We start from the raw sequence: 17,576 nt of genomic DNA on the forward strand, positions 1-17,576 counted from the left end.
TTGCTTGAAAGATCCTGCTATGGCATTTCTCTTCAAAGCAAAACCTTTAATACCTGTTGAAGCATGTCTTTGTGCCTTAAAACTACCCATGCCAAGATGAAAATAGGTGCTCCCTGCCTCACCTCTGAATCTTAATGCTAGTTCTTATCTGGGGATGGGCAGGAAACCACTGTATCAAGCATTTGTAACCACAGTTTTGCATGATCTTATTGCTCAATTCTGATCATTGCTTAAGGCCTACAGTAATTGAACTCTCTAGTAGTGGAGTGACAATAGATCAGTAGCATTGAAGAACTTAGGGAGAACCAAATACAAAAATCATAAAGTCAGAGTTCCAATAAGTTTACATTTAGTACAGAATTAAGACATAGCTACCCGTTAGTGCTTAGAATTTTTTGATACTATTAAAAACATAAATAATATTTTTTAATGTTCATTCATAGAGTTCCAGTGTCACTGGCAGCTGACGTAATTTTGCGAATTTTATTTTTCAAACTGATAGTGGAGTTTTTCCATTTTAATATTTTTTGCCTCACTATCAGTCTTAGTTTTTGCTATACCTGCTTTTTTAGAATTAATATTTTTGCAGCAATATTGCTGGTTTTTTCAGTGGAAGTTTCATTGTCTTAAAAAAAAAAAGTCTTATTTTCACAGGGTTTTTTTTTTTTTTTTTTTGTAAAATATGAAAAAAGTGTTTTTTCTTTAACCCTCCTGGGATCTGTAATTCAGTCAGCTTCTCTGATATGTATAACTTAAAAATCTAATAGGAAAACTCTACAACACCCAAATTGCAGTAAAAAACAAACAAAAGAAAAAGTTGCATGTGTTTGTCAACATCACCTTAATCCTGTTGCCCTTATTTCCATTGCAGTCACAACGGCCATCCAGCCCAAAATGCATCATCCTTAGAAGTATAAGTGGTGGGGAGAGATTTCTTTTCCCAAAGAAAAGTAGATGTGCAAAATGATGCTGTAGTTGTCTGTCATACTCCACTTTCTTCACTTGTGGTGATTTGTTCTGTTTATTTAATCATAGGCCACTATTTGCAGGTGAACACCTCTGTCCGCTCACTGCACGTGTTGCACTTTACAAAGCAGCACCAGTGGAATTTGCAATTACACTGCCATACTTTCGTGTACTGGTGTGTGTTGTAACCCCTTCCACAGCACATCATGTCACACCCGTCTGCATTAGGAGATGTGCGGTTACAGAGTCGCCCCTGGGTACCAACGCTCCCCGTGGAAGCATCTTCCTCACAGTAGTTGGGCGACTTTTCGATATACACCAGATCTGTTTCCATTGGTTTCTGATAACTCCTGATCTGCTTGATCTTCAGGAAGGTTGGCTGTCGTAGCCGACTGGCCCGTACCACCTCCACTTGTACTGCAGCATTATACTTTTCTTTCAAAATATATCCAATCTCTCTGAATTTAGGAAGTGTGGTCCAGCAGGTCTTAGTTGTACAGGAACCTGAAACACCATGACACTTGCATTCCAATTTCATTCTCTCTTCAAGAACCTGTATGTGTATATATACATATTATTATTGGAGAAAAAAACTATACTAAAATTTGCCTAAATCACTGTTTATAGTTAATATTTATTAAAATCGGTTGAAATTTTGTATATGCCTTTTTAATAAATATTCTTTTGTTTGCCACAAAAACTTGTTTTTCAAAAGATTTTGTGACATTTATTATAAGAAATTTTATCAGAAAAAAGTTTTTTTCTGCTTTCAAATAGTTTTGAAATTAATTTTTTAAATTTTGAAATCAATATGAGATTTTGGGGTGGGGGAGGAGAAGCGAGGAGGAAACCTACCATGTGGCAATACTGACCAAAAAATTCATTTTTGAAATCTTATTTTGAAAATGGAAAATAATAAAAGAAAAAAAATTAGTGATAAATTTTGATTTTTTGAAATGTTGATTGCATTTTTTTCAAAAAGGTTAAACAAAATTGGATTTTTAAAATATTTTGATCAGCTCTAATATTGATTGAATAATTTATGTGTAGTTGCCATTGCATCTCTGCTCATTACATACTTAAAACATCAACCTATATTAGATATCCACCTACTGACCAGCCAAACCCCTAGAACATCACCCTCAATTGATCTAGCCTGAGACCAGGCAATGGCTGGCCATAAACATGGTCCTTGCGCCAGATCCACAAAGGGTCCTGTGAAGCTAAGAGTCAAACACAAAGATAAACAGGAACGTTATTTTTATTATCAGTTAATATTTATGTTGCATTAGTGCCTAAAGGTTCCAATCCAGGATTGTGGCCCCATGTGCTTGGAAACCTATCCAGGGCTCAATTCTGGTTTTCCCACAAGCCCCAAGCAGAAGGCCGCATGTTCTTGTGCCATCCCTGGAGAAACTCAAAGGCATATTGTGACTGTCGGACACAGTTGGCCTCCTAGGGTATACCCTTTTCTGCAGTCCAAGTACCTGTGCCTGGCATGTATGTGGCTACACTACTCAGCTCTTTTGCGGGGGTGGGGGGAGGATGGAGAGAGCAGATGTGGAGCTGTTCCCCACGTCTGGTACAAGGTTGCGGTGGAGACAACATAGCAGCCCATAGAGGCCTTTATGCTCCCAACAATTCTACCCACATATGCCCCTTGAATCCCTGGTGCAAACCCAGCCACAATCTGGCCCACAGTCATCATCAACTTTTCATGAAAATCCAGACCTAATAATAAAATAAACCAATCTTTCTCCCTTGTATGTATGCAGCAAGATGATGGACAAGAAATATGAGCTCCCAAGCTCCACTGAAGCACTAGTGCAACCCATCTCCTTCAGTGGTTTCACAGCAGATCCCAGACCATGACTGAAATGGGCAGAGGATAAAAGGGCCGAAATCTGAGTACAATAGCATAATGAAGCAGAGGGGAAGCAAAAAGTGCTTACTGCTTAAGAATAAAGGCCTTAAAATAAATGCAGTAGAACTTTGGTTAGCCCTGCAAATAGAGGGCACTCTCCTGAGTTGTTTGAGTTTCACTTAAATTGTATGTTTTCTTTTTCCAAATTTCTGGGCTTTCATTATTAAAGAGAATATCTAGCTTTGCTTCTCTTCTGCCAACATATCGTAGCAAGTACAAGCGGGCTAAGTATCTGGTTCAAAAATACCTTAGGCTCCTTGAATCCAGCCTTAGGAACCAGGCTCAGATTGCGTCACTGTCAAGTTAGCCCTTCATTCTTCTGATGTAGATAAAGCTGATTTCCAAGCAGTTTACTGCGTTAGGCTAGAAGTTCTTCCAGCCCTGGGGGCCAGTTTGCTTTGTGTGGACATTGCATTCTTAGGGCAAGGGTAGGAGTTTTGCTGGTGACCATGGCCAAAACGTCTCTTTTACCCCTGGACTGTTGGACAGTGTGCTCTGCACAGACCTGAGTGCCTGCCCCCCTCTATCCTAGAGGCAGCAGCACTTCATTAGTGCGGGATGTACATGTTTTGTGATGTGTTTGGGGATCTTTCCAAATGAAAAGCGCTATGTAAATATAAAGGGCCTGATTTTTTTCAAAGGCCCTCAATCCTGACTCCAATTTTATTGTATACATTTCGTACTTACAAATAATCGATTATCATTTAGACATATACACATCCATTAAACAGGGGCACCTAGCACCTGTTGTAAGCACTGGTGACAATTCTTAAATATGAAACCAGAAAACAGACCACTCCTGAATCCCAGCTTCAGCCATTAATCAACATGTCCACAGTCATCAGCAATAACCCAGCAGCAAAAATCAGACATAAGCTGTGGACAGAAATGGTACTCCTATTCTAGTCTATATAGATTTTATACCACCCTCACCTTAGGTCACTGTAATATGCGAGTGCCTTCCAGATATGCATTAAACATCTCTCACCATGAGTCATTCTCTCTCTTATTCTCTCCCCAGGGGACAATTATCTGTTTGTTTTGCTTTTAAATGTACATGCTGCTATATTAGAGAAAGCAAGGTACACAAAGTGCACTTTGCACTTGGAGCAGAAGGTGGTGAGATTTGTCAGTACTCTTAGTTCCTATGAGAGTTTGTGTCATGGTCTCAGACCTGCACTCAAGAAAATTCTTTCTCTCTCACAGATGAGTTTTACCATTATGGTAGAAAGTTCCATGGTGCCTGAAGAGGGGAGTTGTTGACCCACGTCCTCGGTCCAGAGCTTTAGGTGATCTTTTTTGACATGCTGGACTCAGACAACATCATTTATACGGCTAGCTGCCTGATATGCACAGTGGTGCTAACTCTTGCCATTTTATCATTGGTCTTGCAATAGTTGGTGTTTTACTTGAGCCCCAGCTTCTGGAGTAATGTTGTTATACAAGAATCTCAACTTTCCTTTAAAAATAGTTTCTAGTCTTTAGGATTGTGGAGAAAACTTGAAAATATAACGCTAAAGGCTTGAAAGCCCAGAAGAGTCCAAAATGTATCAATTCATTATTTTTAAGCAAATCTCATGCTTTTGGGGGAGGAGGTGCTGGCTCATGCTTTTTGAATGGTTGGGGTTTCAACACTGTGTTCAGGCCCAATGATCAGGTAGTTACATTGCTAAATGCTGTAATGTGTGCCCACAGTTATTTGTGGGTGCAAAACTTTGCCCACAAAATTGAAAGCCAGGGAACCTAAGGCCCAACCAAAATAATATTTCTTCCCTTTCCCCAGGTGGCTTGCGTTCAGTATTCATATTCATTAAGAGCCCAATTCTCACCTTTGCACATGCTGAGTAGTACTTTACTGCTTGAGTATCCTCACTGGCTTCCTATTTGCATAGTAAGGTACTACCAAACATGAGCAAAGGGGGCAGAATCTGCCCCAGTGTACTCACTGTTGTGACTGAAGAGAAACTGATCTTTCTCTTCCTATTTTTCCCTCTGATTTGGTTTGTCTCAGCAAAACTTCCATTGTAGTTCTGACCCTGAACCTTAAAGGTACTGATTTACTAAGATTTAACATACCCTGCCAGGTTGGGTACCTGATTAAAGTTTAAAAATCATTAGCTTGCATGACTCTCTCCTTCAAAAATTCCATTTGTCATATGTCAGGGCCTCATATCTAACCTTGAATAGTTTACAGCAAGATTTACTTCCAAACCAAATTCCCATCACTTGACTTGCTGCCTCAGACTAATATTAGAGCATTCTTTAGATCCACTTTCCATGGGCAGTCCCACTCCAGCCCCAATAGGGTCTTGCCAAGTAAAATTTTCTAACTACTAATGCTATTTTATGACATGAATTGTGAAATATAATGGCAAAGATTTTTATTCTACAGATTTTGCACCAATATAAATAATATACTAAAATGCAATTGTGAGTGTTGCCCTCCTCAAGTCAAGTAGACAAGCCTTACAGAGAGAATTATTTTCTGACTGAATAAAATGCAACCCCCTCCACTCCCCCCCAACGCAAAACCAAGCCCCATTTTGTAAATTTCAAATCTAGGCCCAAGTGCATTATATCAGATACAGTTTCTGTACCTATTAAAAATCCTATTCGAATAAAATATGAAAAACAATTGTAATATTTTGGCTTGGCCTTCCTGATTTGTGTTTTCTTTGGTGGAAATGCACATTTTTGGACCAGATGTTGAATGTAACAAAACCCATATTACTTTTAACTGCAGTATCAAAGAAATAGAAAACTCAAACAGTTTTTCTGTTAAAATATGCAAGAGATCGACTCTTGCCTTTGGTAATACTCATCCAGAGAGAGAGAGATGGATTCTGATTCCATATACTAGTATATCATCACTTCCCCTGAGACTGGAGAGGGTGGGGCCATTACAGCCTATTGCTTCTGAGGTAGGAATGGGCACTATTTATAACTTTATCTCTGAACAGGTCTGGAGCTAGTAATGCCATCAGATTGCCAGTCTCAAGGAGCATCTGTGAGATGACGGTTCACCCAATTAGAGAGAGGTTGTAACACTAGTACAATGATTACTGCTCTATGGTGATAACTTGAGGCCCCTAATGTTTCGTTTGTTAATAGCGGGTCACAGGACCAAAAATAGCATATGTAAGCAGGGTAATGGTCCATGTCATGTCTCATATGATCTGGCAACAGCATGAAAAATATGGGTATTTCAGCCTGACGGTTGCTCCTAATGTTTCTCCAGTCAGAAGTAGAGCTACCCTGAACCCTCACCTCCCAGCCACACAATACTTATATTTTGTGGTATGAGAGAATATAAAAGTCAGTTTACTATCTCTCCCTTATCCCCAACAAGACTTCCTGGTGAAGGCGGTCCATTCCTCCCTCCCCTGACCCAAAGTCTCCTGTTTAGTGGGGGAAATAAGAGTGGAGTCCAAAAACTATTGCCCATCAAACAAAGGCTGTTCTTGCCAGGGCCATAGAAGGATGGGCCATAGAGCCTTATCCACCAGCTCCTACAACTGTTTCCTGCCATTGCAGATAGACCTCTCCTGGAGAGTTTCCCCAGCAGGTAAACAGAAAATAGCTTCTGAGGGGAAATATATCTCAGCTTTGAGTGATAAAACTAACCAAAATTTTCTGAAATTCAATTTTTCAATGACTTATTTCTAGAAATTTCAAATTTTGGGGGGGAACACCCCCACCACATACACACATGCACACAAAAATCTGTTTGAAGTTTTTCATTACATTTTGCTTGTGTTATGTTTCAACCACCTATACAGCTGGTTGACTGTTTTTAAATCTTTTGACTAAAAATTTAAGTAAAAATAAATGGAAACAGTTTTTAAAGTATTGTGTCTGTCCTCCCATTATTTTGACTATAAACCACAATCCCAAGAAATAATGACCATTTTATTGTGTATATGATGTGTGTACACTACATACTAAGTATGGATATAAATACTAAAACTGAACCCCCAGAAACCTTTGTCAATTTCTAGAATTGAATGTTTTTGTAAGTTCTGAAATATTTGGTTTTTCCCCCCTATGTTTTTCCTCTTTTGGTTCCAAGCAAAATGGCCAAAACACTGGGCAAGAAGCTATATTTCCATCTAATTGGAGCAAAAGAACTCCCCCGCAAGAGATTCTGAGCCAAGGTTTTCAGACTCAAGAAATACACTCAAGAAATTACACTTATGTTATGTAAATATGGATAAGCTTTAGCTGTCCATCTGACCAATCCAAGTTGTAACTCTGAACCTTTCGAAAGTTGGATTTATATCTTTCTGCAGATGAATTTGAGTGGGGGAAATAAGCTACTAAGAAAAATTACCAAAGCCTTTTTCCTTCACAAATCTATTCAAAATGGATGTCTAGTGAAGTAGTTTGTCTCCTATAGGGGAAAAAATGTATCCGCAAATGGTGGACCCAATTCTACAAGTCAATGAGGGTAAATTTTTCAAAAGAACCTAAGTAACTGGGAACTGAAATCCCACTTTCAGAAGTGTGTATGGAACCTAAGGCCCTTAAACTCCTAAGTGCCTTAAATCATTTTTGAAAATGGGTTTAGGTTCCGAAGTCACTTATGCACTATTGAAAATTTTATCTTGAATGCTTTTCTGGGAACTGCTTGGCCCTCTCAGCTCTCATTGAAGACACTGGGAATTGAGAGTACTTTGCATATCTCAGGAAATAGTACTTTGCAGGACTGGGCCTTCTATTTTGGGACATAAATATTACAGTTAACATAGGGTGTTCTTGTCCTGCGGTAACACTTCACATTAAAATTGTTTCTTTAGATACTATATATTATAAATAACCCACAAATAAACTCATTAGCTGTGTCACAGCCAAATCATGTCAGCCAAAACCCCTCCCAGTACCACAGTTCTGTGGCTCCACGAGCTGTGAGAAATAGTCATTGTTTATACGAAAATGTCCCAAGTAATTGAATAAGCTGTTTTAAAGAGACACTGAACATTTTTTGTCCCTCCGCACTCATTCTTTCAACTATAAAATAAGATGTCATCTTCCAGGCATTCAGACAAAAACGCATTGACATTACAAAAGACTAAATTTGGGGATGGAGCTTCTGGCATTCAGTGTTAGTGTGTATTTCTGGAAGAAAAAAAATAGCCCAATATTTTCTCCACATAACCACAGTGACTATCTAATAAGAACCTAATTGATTGATAAACTGTTGTAAACATTTATTTTCATCTGTCTGGTAAAAGCAGTGATCTGTTACCAATTGATCTTCCTTTCCTTCCCCTAAAAAGCAAGCAAACAAGAAACCTATTTTCTAATTGAGATGTACCGTGAGAGTTGGTCATTGTTTTGACCTTTTAACAAAAAGTGAAGATTAATGGCACATGTTCCTAGAGTTTGCCAAAATGTTTGCAGAAAGTGAAATCCTCACAAATACTAGTGCAAATGTATTTTCCTGAAAATTCCTTCCAGAAGTATTCATTTGGTAATCTAGGAAGTTCTTTGGTTACCTTCCTCCTGTTTATGAAGTTTCACCTTATATTATAATTATTATTTGCTTAATTAGAACAGGCAGTGTGGTTTAGTATAGAATAGGGCAGTAGACTGGGAGTCAGGAGCCCTGGATTCTATTCCCGGCCTTGCGTTGACATACTGTGTGACTTTGGGCCAATCATTTCAGCCTCTTCCACTCACGCCTTTTATCTGTCTTGTTTATTTAAATTGTAAGCTGGCAAGGCAGGGACCATCTACTATGAGTGTGTAAAGCAGCTATTACAATGGGACCCTGATATCAGTTGGAGACTCTAGACACTACTATAATACAAATAAGTGCTTTACTTCAGAAATTCAGTGACTAGCTTTATTATTCTGGGTGTACAACCCAATACATGTCTTCTGAGATACATGAAGTGCTGAAGCAAAGAAGAGACGACCAGCCCCAGACTAGCAGCACCAATTGGGCCTGGGGCCATGTCCTGGCTGCCCTCCCTCCTCACCCCCACCAGTCAGGACAACTTTCACATATAGAGATCTACCCTTTTTAAGGATGCCTTCCATCATGCACTCCAGGTGATTTGCCTCCCGCATTCCACCTATGGCATAAAAATGTCCAGTGCTCCCCTGTTCACGAATTCCTGGTTCCCATTACACACTCTGGATCATTCACTCCATTTTCTCTTTCTTTCTCTTGCATTTATATAATGCCTTTGATTTCAATGCATTTTACAAACTACGGCCATATTCTGCCCTCAGTTTTTGTACAGAGCTCCCATTGCAACCTCTGAGAGTTTTGTGCATGGATTGAGTGCTACTTTATGTCTTTCAAAATAAAGTATGTACAGGAATTGCTTCAGCCTCCATCAAAAAGGAGCTACTTCTGGGGTGGAATACAATAGCTAGTGAGCAGCAGACAGCAAAAACGCACAATTGTTTAGGGAAGGAAGTTTGCAAGGAATAATGTCTGATTTTTTTTCTGGTCTGTGATAGACTGAAATTCTCTTTCTGTACAGTGTTTCTCAACCGGGGTCCATGGCCCTCTGGGGGTCTTTCAGCAGGCATCAGAGGGTCCTCCAAGCAGGGCTGGCATTAGATTTGCTGTGGCCCTGAGCCCCACCACCCGGAACTGATGCTGAAACCTGAGCAAATTAGTTTTGTGGGGCCCCAGGCAGCTGCCCTGCTTGCTACTCCCTAACACTGACTCTGGTTTTTATATGCTGAAAAACAGTTGTTTTGGCACAGGTGGGCCATAGAGTTTTTATAGCATATTGGCGGGGCCTCAGAAAGAAAAAGGTTGAGAACCCCTGCAGTAGAATACATAATACAATTCAATTCATATACAGCAGCTTCATCTTGGAAAATGAGTACCCTTATTTCTTAGGCTGAAAACATTTAAAAAAAAAATTAACAAAATCTCTTTTGAGTGTGGTGATGTATTATGGAAAAGGGCATATTTTAATTTTTAAAAGGCAAACTTTTGGAGCTGTGGAGTTAGATCTTCAACTGGCATAAATTGGCATAATTCCAGTAAGTTTATTGTTTCATTGGCAAGCAGCTAAATCATGATTGTAGACATTTAAGCGTGTGTCTTCTTCCAAAGATTAAGTAACACTTGTCTAGTGATCATGTGGTTATATGCACTCCACCAATGTGAAATTGACAGTTATGCATTTGCTACAAAATATGTATTTGATTAGAGGCATACTTGAAGCAGCATTTTGCCTTTGGGTGGAATGAGTAACTACTGGTGCTGTTGGAGTTCAGCAACATAGAAATCTTTCCATGTCCCACCACAATCCCCTTTACCTCTTGCTAGCTTTTTTCCAAGGAGAGAAAATGCAAAGATTTAGCACTACCAATGACAATTCCTGCAAGATCATGTCTAATTTCAAGAGAGCTTGGAAGGGGGCCTAAGAAAGTAGAAATGGTTAGAGGCACATAAACTGTGGAGTAGTTAATGGAGCTTTGACATAAACTTATTTCTGAATCTGTAAAACAAATATAGGCATTAAACACCATCAGATAACCTTGAGATGGGCGCAGAATGACAAGCTAGAAGGAGGGTGAAGACTGGGGGCATTGCTCGCTATAACCAGACCCACTTAAGTTCAGTTGCAAATTAAAAGGACCCCCCACCCTCCAGAGAGCATGTTATCCCATTCCCTTCCCATCTAGAATACCTTTCTTCCAGCCTCATTGTTGTGCAAGTTCATCAGCCTCCGTGCATTCTTTTTGATTTCTCGGGCATCAACAAACTTCCTGGAGAATTCAATGCCGTATCTGATATCCGCAGAGCAGCCTCCCCATTTCCAGCCCTCCTCCTGGTTGTAGTAGCCCTGTTTCTCTCGGTCACAGCCACAGTTGCTGAGGTTGCCCTGGCTGCAGGCGGCAGTGACAGCATGTGCAACCCCAGCAGCGGTAATGGCATAGGTGAATGCTGCTTCCCTGCTTCCTGTGGAGAGAAACCAACAGCTGATAGATTTGGAAGAAGGCAGTGCTTACTACAAAGTACATACATTATGTACAGCAATGCATTCATTCAGAAGCAGGAGGGTAGCATTGTCAATAGCCCATACTCTTCCTTCTTAAAAAGTTATGTACATGTTTAAGTGTTTTGCTGAACTGGGGTCTAGTGACCAGCTGCCCACATACCTTGCAGGTCCCAGCCATATAACAGTCCTTTTGCCTATGTTAGATCGAGGTACCTTTGGCAGTGGGTTTGGCCAGTGGGGGCTGCACTATTTGAGGCAAGATAATTTGTTAATTAAAGTATTTCACCAGGATCATAAATGTTGTTTATCCCAGGTTTGTTCATGGAGGTTGTGCAGATTTCAAGTGGGTTGCAGGCCAGTCATTGCTGGGGATGTTTATAGGAAGAGAAGCGTTACCAGTAATTCCCAGCATGCTGGGAAAGTAGTACATTGTGAAGGCTTAACAAATACCATGCCGAGTAAGGTGGCGAGTGTCTTGTGACAAGGATAGGACTCAAGTGGAGAAGGCTGTCCATACATCCTTATTAGGATGCAGGTAGAGCTGGTCAGTGATGATAAATACTGATTAAAACCTGAGATGACCATAAGATGTAGATTTTAGAGCAGCGGTTTTTCTGGAGGCTGGATGGTCTCTTGTTTTATGTTTATTGTTGCTCACTTTTATTTACTCTCAATTTTGCCTTAATAAAGCTGCAGCCTTTCCCCACCAATCCTCTGAATCCAAATTCTGTTGTACCTTGGTGCAGTGTGTTAAGAGTCTGGAACTACTGGCATTTCAGAGCTCTATATACATAGTAGATTGATTTCAATAGGGGCTTTTCTAAAGAATACTTTGAAATAGCTGACGTGCTGTCATGCAAATACTGTCTTAATCCTCACAAAGTTTAGTAATGGCTTTTATGGTATCATTACTTGTCCTAATTAGGTGATAATGTCTCTTGAAACTCAATATATGAAAAGATGCCTCATCACTTCAGTGGACACTGAAAAACAAAAATATACAGATGACAAGAGTTAAATTAAAATAACATGAAAATTGCAAGACCTATCTAAGAAAGCAAGGACATCCATGATTTAGAATTCATTAAAATCCCAATACTTAGACAAAACGGTGCCCAATTGCATCTTGTAATAGGCCTGGAGGGCATGCATGCATCCCTGCAGTACATTTCAAGACTTTGACTGGCAGTTATGTGAGGTGAAAGCATCACGTGACAGCAACCTGGCGATGAGGCTTCCTTTAAGAGAGAGCTGGCCCAGACAGATAAGGGAAACTTGGGGTCAGGAAAGGGACTCTGTACCAGCCAGGTAGAACATCTGGTGGGAGATACTTGCAGGGAGCAGGAGCAGAAGACTTGTCTGGGAAAGGTTTTGGGTGAAGCTAGGAAGGAGGCTTGGTTTTGAGAGGACTTAAGGGCTGTGAAATCTAGTTGGAGGAGCAGGTAAGCCTGGGGAAGAGGGCTGGAAGACTTGAGTTGAGCTGAGCTGTTCTGTTTTGTGAAATAAACCAGATTCCAGTAAGTGGATACACTTGAACCATTTGTGTACATTTTTGGGGGAGCTAAGTAGAAGAAACCAGGGAAGAAGGCCTTATAACCAGACCAGGTAAACTGACCCATGCACATATTCTATGGGCTGAGTTACACATTGTGTATATGTTGGTCAGAAAATGTGTCAAAGAATTGTGACTGGCACCATTCCAGTATTCAGTGGGTGTGCGGAATGAATGTAATGAAGACAGTGAATGGGGTGTAGCAGGAACACCAAAATGGGAGGGAATGATGCTGAGAGGAACCATGCAGGCCTGTGTAATGGGGGAAGGATGGCCAAGCTGTGCAGGCTGGAATGGCAAGGAGGGCGAGGCGCTGGGGAATGCGGGCTGGTTGAGAGAGGGTTGCGGGATGGTGTACAGCCTGATTGGGAAGTTGGGCTGGGGTTTTTCACAGCTGTTTACTTCTCTAATAGGCCCTGATCCAACTCCCATTAAGTCCACCAAAAGACACTCCCTGGGCTTCATTTGGAGTTGGATTGGAACACATTGTACTGCCCTATTATTGTTTATATCATTTCTTCCTCTGATTTCTCTGTTCACGTTCAACAGCAAAACTTCTGCCATCATCATTTTCCTCTTCCTTTGGTGACCAACCCCTATACTGCTATTGCAGAGGAATTCACAGCATGTTACTGAAATGAAATAATGCCCACACACAAAGCTTTGACTGTTACTTTTTGACTGGCCTAACAGATACAAAGCAAAACAAATCTTCAAGGGGAAAAAATAGAAATAATCTCATAAACTGTTTAATTTTCATATTAGGATTTACAACAGTCCTAGCTAGGGTGACCAGATATCCTGATTTTATAGGGACAGTTCTGATATTTGGGACTTTGTCTTATATAGGTGTCTATTACCCTCCACCCCCGTCCTGATTTTTCAGACTTGCTATCTGGTCACCCTAGTCCTAGTGGTTCTGAAATAGCACATACACAGGGCATTTTTTTGTTTGTTTGTTCATTCATTTCAGTTATTCATAGACAGCTTCCTGAAAGCACCTACAACCCCTGGTGACTTCAATGAAGTATAAGGAGACATAGCAGTGTACATGATGGGGTCCTACATTTGTTTTTGCCCCTTTTAATTGTTTGCTCAATGTAATTAACATAAGAAGAAAATTGAATGTTTAATTGTGGTGGGTTTAGTTTTTTTGGGTTGTTTTAGTTTGTTTCTTTTTATGCATTGCCAGATTTCTGATACAACATAAAGTAGAGAGAAAATCCTCCCTCCACCTGTGTCTAATCTCAGAATATATAAGTATTAGAGAAAGGCATGGGAGCCAAGCAAGGAGATCCTAAAATGTAAACCCATCTTTGTGGCTCAAGGCAAGTCAATTCATCTCTCTACCTCAGCTTTCCGATCTGTAACCAGTAGAAAGTAATACGTACCCCACAGGGGAAGAGTTGGGCAAATTTTTTCAATCAAAACTTTTTTTCAGCAAAAAATTCAGGGTTATCTATACCAAAATGTTTTGCTAGTTCATTTTGATTTTGCCAATTTTTTTTCCTTTCTGGGAAAAAAAATCCAAAGAAATCTAAACATTTTGTTTAGACATTTTTGAAACACAGTGTTTGGATTTTTTGTTTGTTTGTTTGTTTGAAATTACTTTTTGTTTGAAAATTTCCTTTAGTTTTATTTTAACAAATTCAAATATATTTTAAAAAATCCCAGAATTTCACTCAACCCAAAACCATTGTTTTACATTTCAACCAAATCTATTTATTTTTGAAAAGGAAGAAGAAAGAAAATGGGATATTTTTTAACTAGATGTTAGACAAGTTCAGATTTTCCCTATCTTCAAGCGAGAATGAGGCTGTGGGTCATTTAGAGATGATGTTTAGCAGTGTCCCAAGCTCCATGGTGATATTTTAGTGATTACTTTTATCATTATTTATTAATTATATTGCGGTAGCACCTAGAGCAGAGGCAGGGGTGCCGAAATAGGAGGGCCAAGGGGCCATGGCCCTCCCACTTTTTGAAAGTGGATGGTCCTGGCCCATCCACTTTTCAGCAGAGGCCCCACTCCTCCTGGCCAGGCTGGCAGCTGTAGCCTGGCCAGCTGTGGAGCACCTCTGACCCTCCACCTGCCCGGAGTGTGGGGGTCGAGAGTAGGTCCCGGCCTGTGTCCTCACCTCATGGGCCCCCCCGCCCCCCCCCCAGGGCAGGAGGGTCCGCAGCTCCCCGCAGCTGCCTGAGCATAGGTCTTACCTGGATCTGGCTCTGGCTGGGGGGCCACAGCCTAGCCATGGTAAAAGCCTAGTGTTGCCAACAGGGCCGGCCCCAGGGTTTTTGCCGCCCCAAGCGGCGCAAAAAAAAAAAAAAAACCGCAATCGCGATCTGCGGCGGCAATTCGGCGGGAGGTCCTTCGCTCCGAGCGGGAGTGAGGGACCGTCCGCCGAATTGCCGTCGAATAGCTGGACGTGCCGCCCCTCTCTGGAGTGGCCGCCCCAAGCACCTGCTTGGCAAGCTGGTGCCTGGAGCCGGCCCTGGTTGCCAAGTGTCTAATCGCACAAACCCAAACACGCTTGCCCCGCCCGCTGCCCTGCCCCTTCCCTGAGGCTCCACCCCTTCCCCAAGGCCCTGCCCTCCGCTTACTCCATCCCCCCTCCCTCTGTCATTCACTCTCCCTGCCCCAAAGAGCTTACAGTCTAAATAGACAAGCCAGACAAGGGGCAGGTAAGCAAAGAGGTGGCAAATATCACATTAGTTCCTTGGGATATTGTTGTTTTTGTTTTCTTTATTTTATTTTCCTTGGGTGCTTTGGGTTTTTTTTTTTAAACTATATATAGTGGGAGATGGTGTAAGCAGACAGAAGTGGGAGGAGAGGACGTAATGGGAACAGAGGAGTGGGAAAAGGAAGGGCAGTGTAGAGGGCAGAAGGAACCATGGGAAGTGACTAGCAGGGCACAAAGAGAACTTGGCAGACTGGAGATTCTGCTCCATTAATGACTGCAAGGTGCTCAGACACTATGGGAGTAGTGCATTAGAAAAGTGAATAAATAAATACATTCCTTTCTGTTGCTGTAAGCAACACCACGTCTGCCAACTATTATATTCACCCGGAGATGGACTGCGAATAGACTTTAAAAAAAATATTTTTAAGCTCAACTTTAATACATTGCCAGAGCAGAAGATACATCATTTTAGAGAGGCCACTTTGTCACTGGTCTGTCCAGGAGTTTTCACAAGCCCTCAAGTCAGTTGTGGTAAACTGAAGGATATTGTGTGTTCCCTCCACTACACCCTTGATTATCTTTTAGGGCAGAAGGAAGTTTCTTTCACCCACTTGAGAGCCATGACAATGATCCTTAACTGCAATCATGGTATAGTACAAACGGGGAACCCCACTGACTGGATGGAAGGAGCATTGTTCCACATCAGTGCAGCTCTAGAATACAATGGACTCATTTCTGGTTTGTGAAGTGGACTCCTTTAGCATGTTAATACATCGTACCCTGCATAGAATGAGGTTTTTGAAACAGAAGATATTGTGAACCTCATCTTGAACATTAGTCTAAGCCAGCATGTTAGCAACCTTCTCAGCTGTGGTCATCAATAATCTTTTATTATAAAATGTAAATCAGAAAAAAACAATAAGGTCATCTCATTAATACTTTGGTTAGACTGTCCCAACCCCTTGCCCCTCCCATAACTCTTAATCAAGTTATTATTATATGCCCACCAATGTGACTTTAAATAATGGTTGTTATCTTTGAGTACCATCAGTTTCAACTAAAAACAAGGTTAAAAAAATGCTTTGTCTGGTGTCAAGGAAGAAAATCCAATTCCTAATTGAATTTTGAAAACATAGAATGGTAATGGTGTTATCGGATAGCTCAGCTAGAACATGTCCCTCAACACAACCTAAAATGAATTTAATCTTTTTAAGTAAAGGCAATAGGAGGTCCTGACCCTTCAATTTACCAGGGCATGTGGGATTTGCTGTGTGCCTTCCACACTGGGTCAATACCATTTATATGTGTGCATCTACCAACATTTGCATTCTAACTGCAGATTTTTAAAAAGTATAATAAAAAATTGCAAATATAACACACTATCTTCTTACTTTCAAATGATTTTAGGAAACAAAGCCTGATAAGACCTCAGTTCCCCATTAACATAAGTAAATCCTGATTAGACAGAGTAGGGATGTAGGATCAATATTTTCCTCAGCAAGCTATTTCTGGCAGATGGGGTGAGAGCAGTCTATCTGTTCTGTGTTGGAATCTTGGACCAGCCTATAGTCCACATCTAATTTATGTAATTTCTGACTAATTTTTAGACTGCTAACATAGCACTACACTTAGTATGGTCCATTGTGGAAATTATTACAATTGCTATAGTTTACTTCATTTGAGTGTACATGTACATCGCAGCATGTACATCCATAATTGCTATAGTTTACTTCATTTGAGTGTACATGTATATCGCAGCATATTTTCACAGTAAAACCACACTCAGGAAAGGGTCATATATACTAAATAGATATTTTGATCATTCAGCTGTGGCTGCAGCGTTTTGAGTTCAACTGTTTGAATTACAGGCTACTTTTACTACTGTTTTTTCCTAAATATTTTTATTTCATACATCATTGAAAGAATTGTTTCATCAGGAACTAAGTAAATAAAGGGTGCCACTGAAAATAGGTTATTTTAACTTGAGTATTAGACTATGTGATGTACACTTTTTAGCCAGTAATTTTGCTAATGTTGGATTAGCCATGTTAGCAAAGGTGTATATAGGCTTGGTAGAATTCAATTTTTTTAAAATAATTTTGATTGTTAATAACTCTGTTTATTTTAAAGAAATTTTTTAGATGTCTATCCATTTAAATTTTCACAGATGCACAAAATTATGGGTTTTAAGCATTTTTAAAATTTTTATCATTTAAATTTTCACATTTGTGGGAAGTTATGGGGAACAAGCTTTGGGGGTGTGTGTGTGTGTCAGAAAATAATTATTTTATGATAGTAGCTGTTGAGATTCAAAAAGTTATAGCTTTATAACCATTAAACCGCAAGTTGCCAACATCACTTGTCAAAATATAAAAACATTCTTAAATCAAACTCTAATAAGTTCTCAAGCAGCATTTTTCTTACTTTGCCTATCCATAAATTTCAAATATTGTCAATGGAAATATATATATATTTTGCTAGGG

The 17,576-nt window shown here is 40.2% G+C and overlaps 1 protein-coding gene across 2 annotated transcripts in view; it reads right to left on the reverse strand.

Moving 5' to 3' along the window:
• Window positions 1-1,039: 1,039 nt before the first annotated feature.
• WNT7B (Wnt family member 7B) overlaps window positions 1,040-17,576 on the reverse strand; it is a 131,058-nt gene continuing 114,521 nt past the window's right edge. For both annotated transcript variants that reach the window (XM_024218907.2, XM_024218906.2), the window contains exons 3-4: window positions 10,552-10,823; window positions 1,040-1,519 (exon numbers count right to left, since the gene is read on the reverse strand). In XM_024218907.2, the coding sequence (XP_024074675.1) occupies window positions 1,040-1,519; window positions 10,552-10,823 (752 nt within the window). The remainder of the gene's footprint in view (window positions 1,520-10,551; window positions 10,824-17,576) is intronic.

The sequence above is a fragment of the Terrapene carolina genome, unplaced genomic scaffold, assembly GCF_002925995.2.
Source record: "Terrapene carolina triunguis isolate 2854851 unplaced genomic scaffold, T_m_triunguis-2.0 Scaffold112, whole genome shotgun sequence".
NCBI classification, from domain to species: Eukaryota; Metazoa; Chordata; order Testudines; family Emydidae; genus Terrapene; species Terrapene triunguis.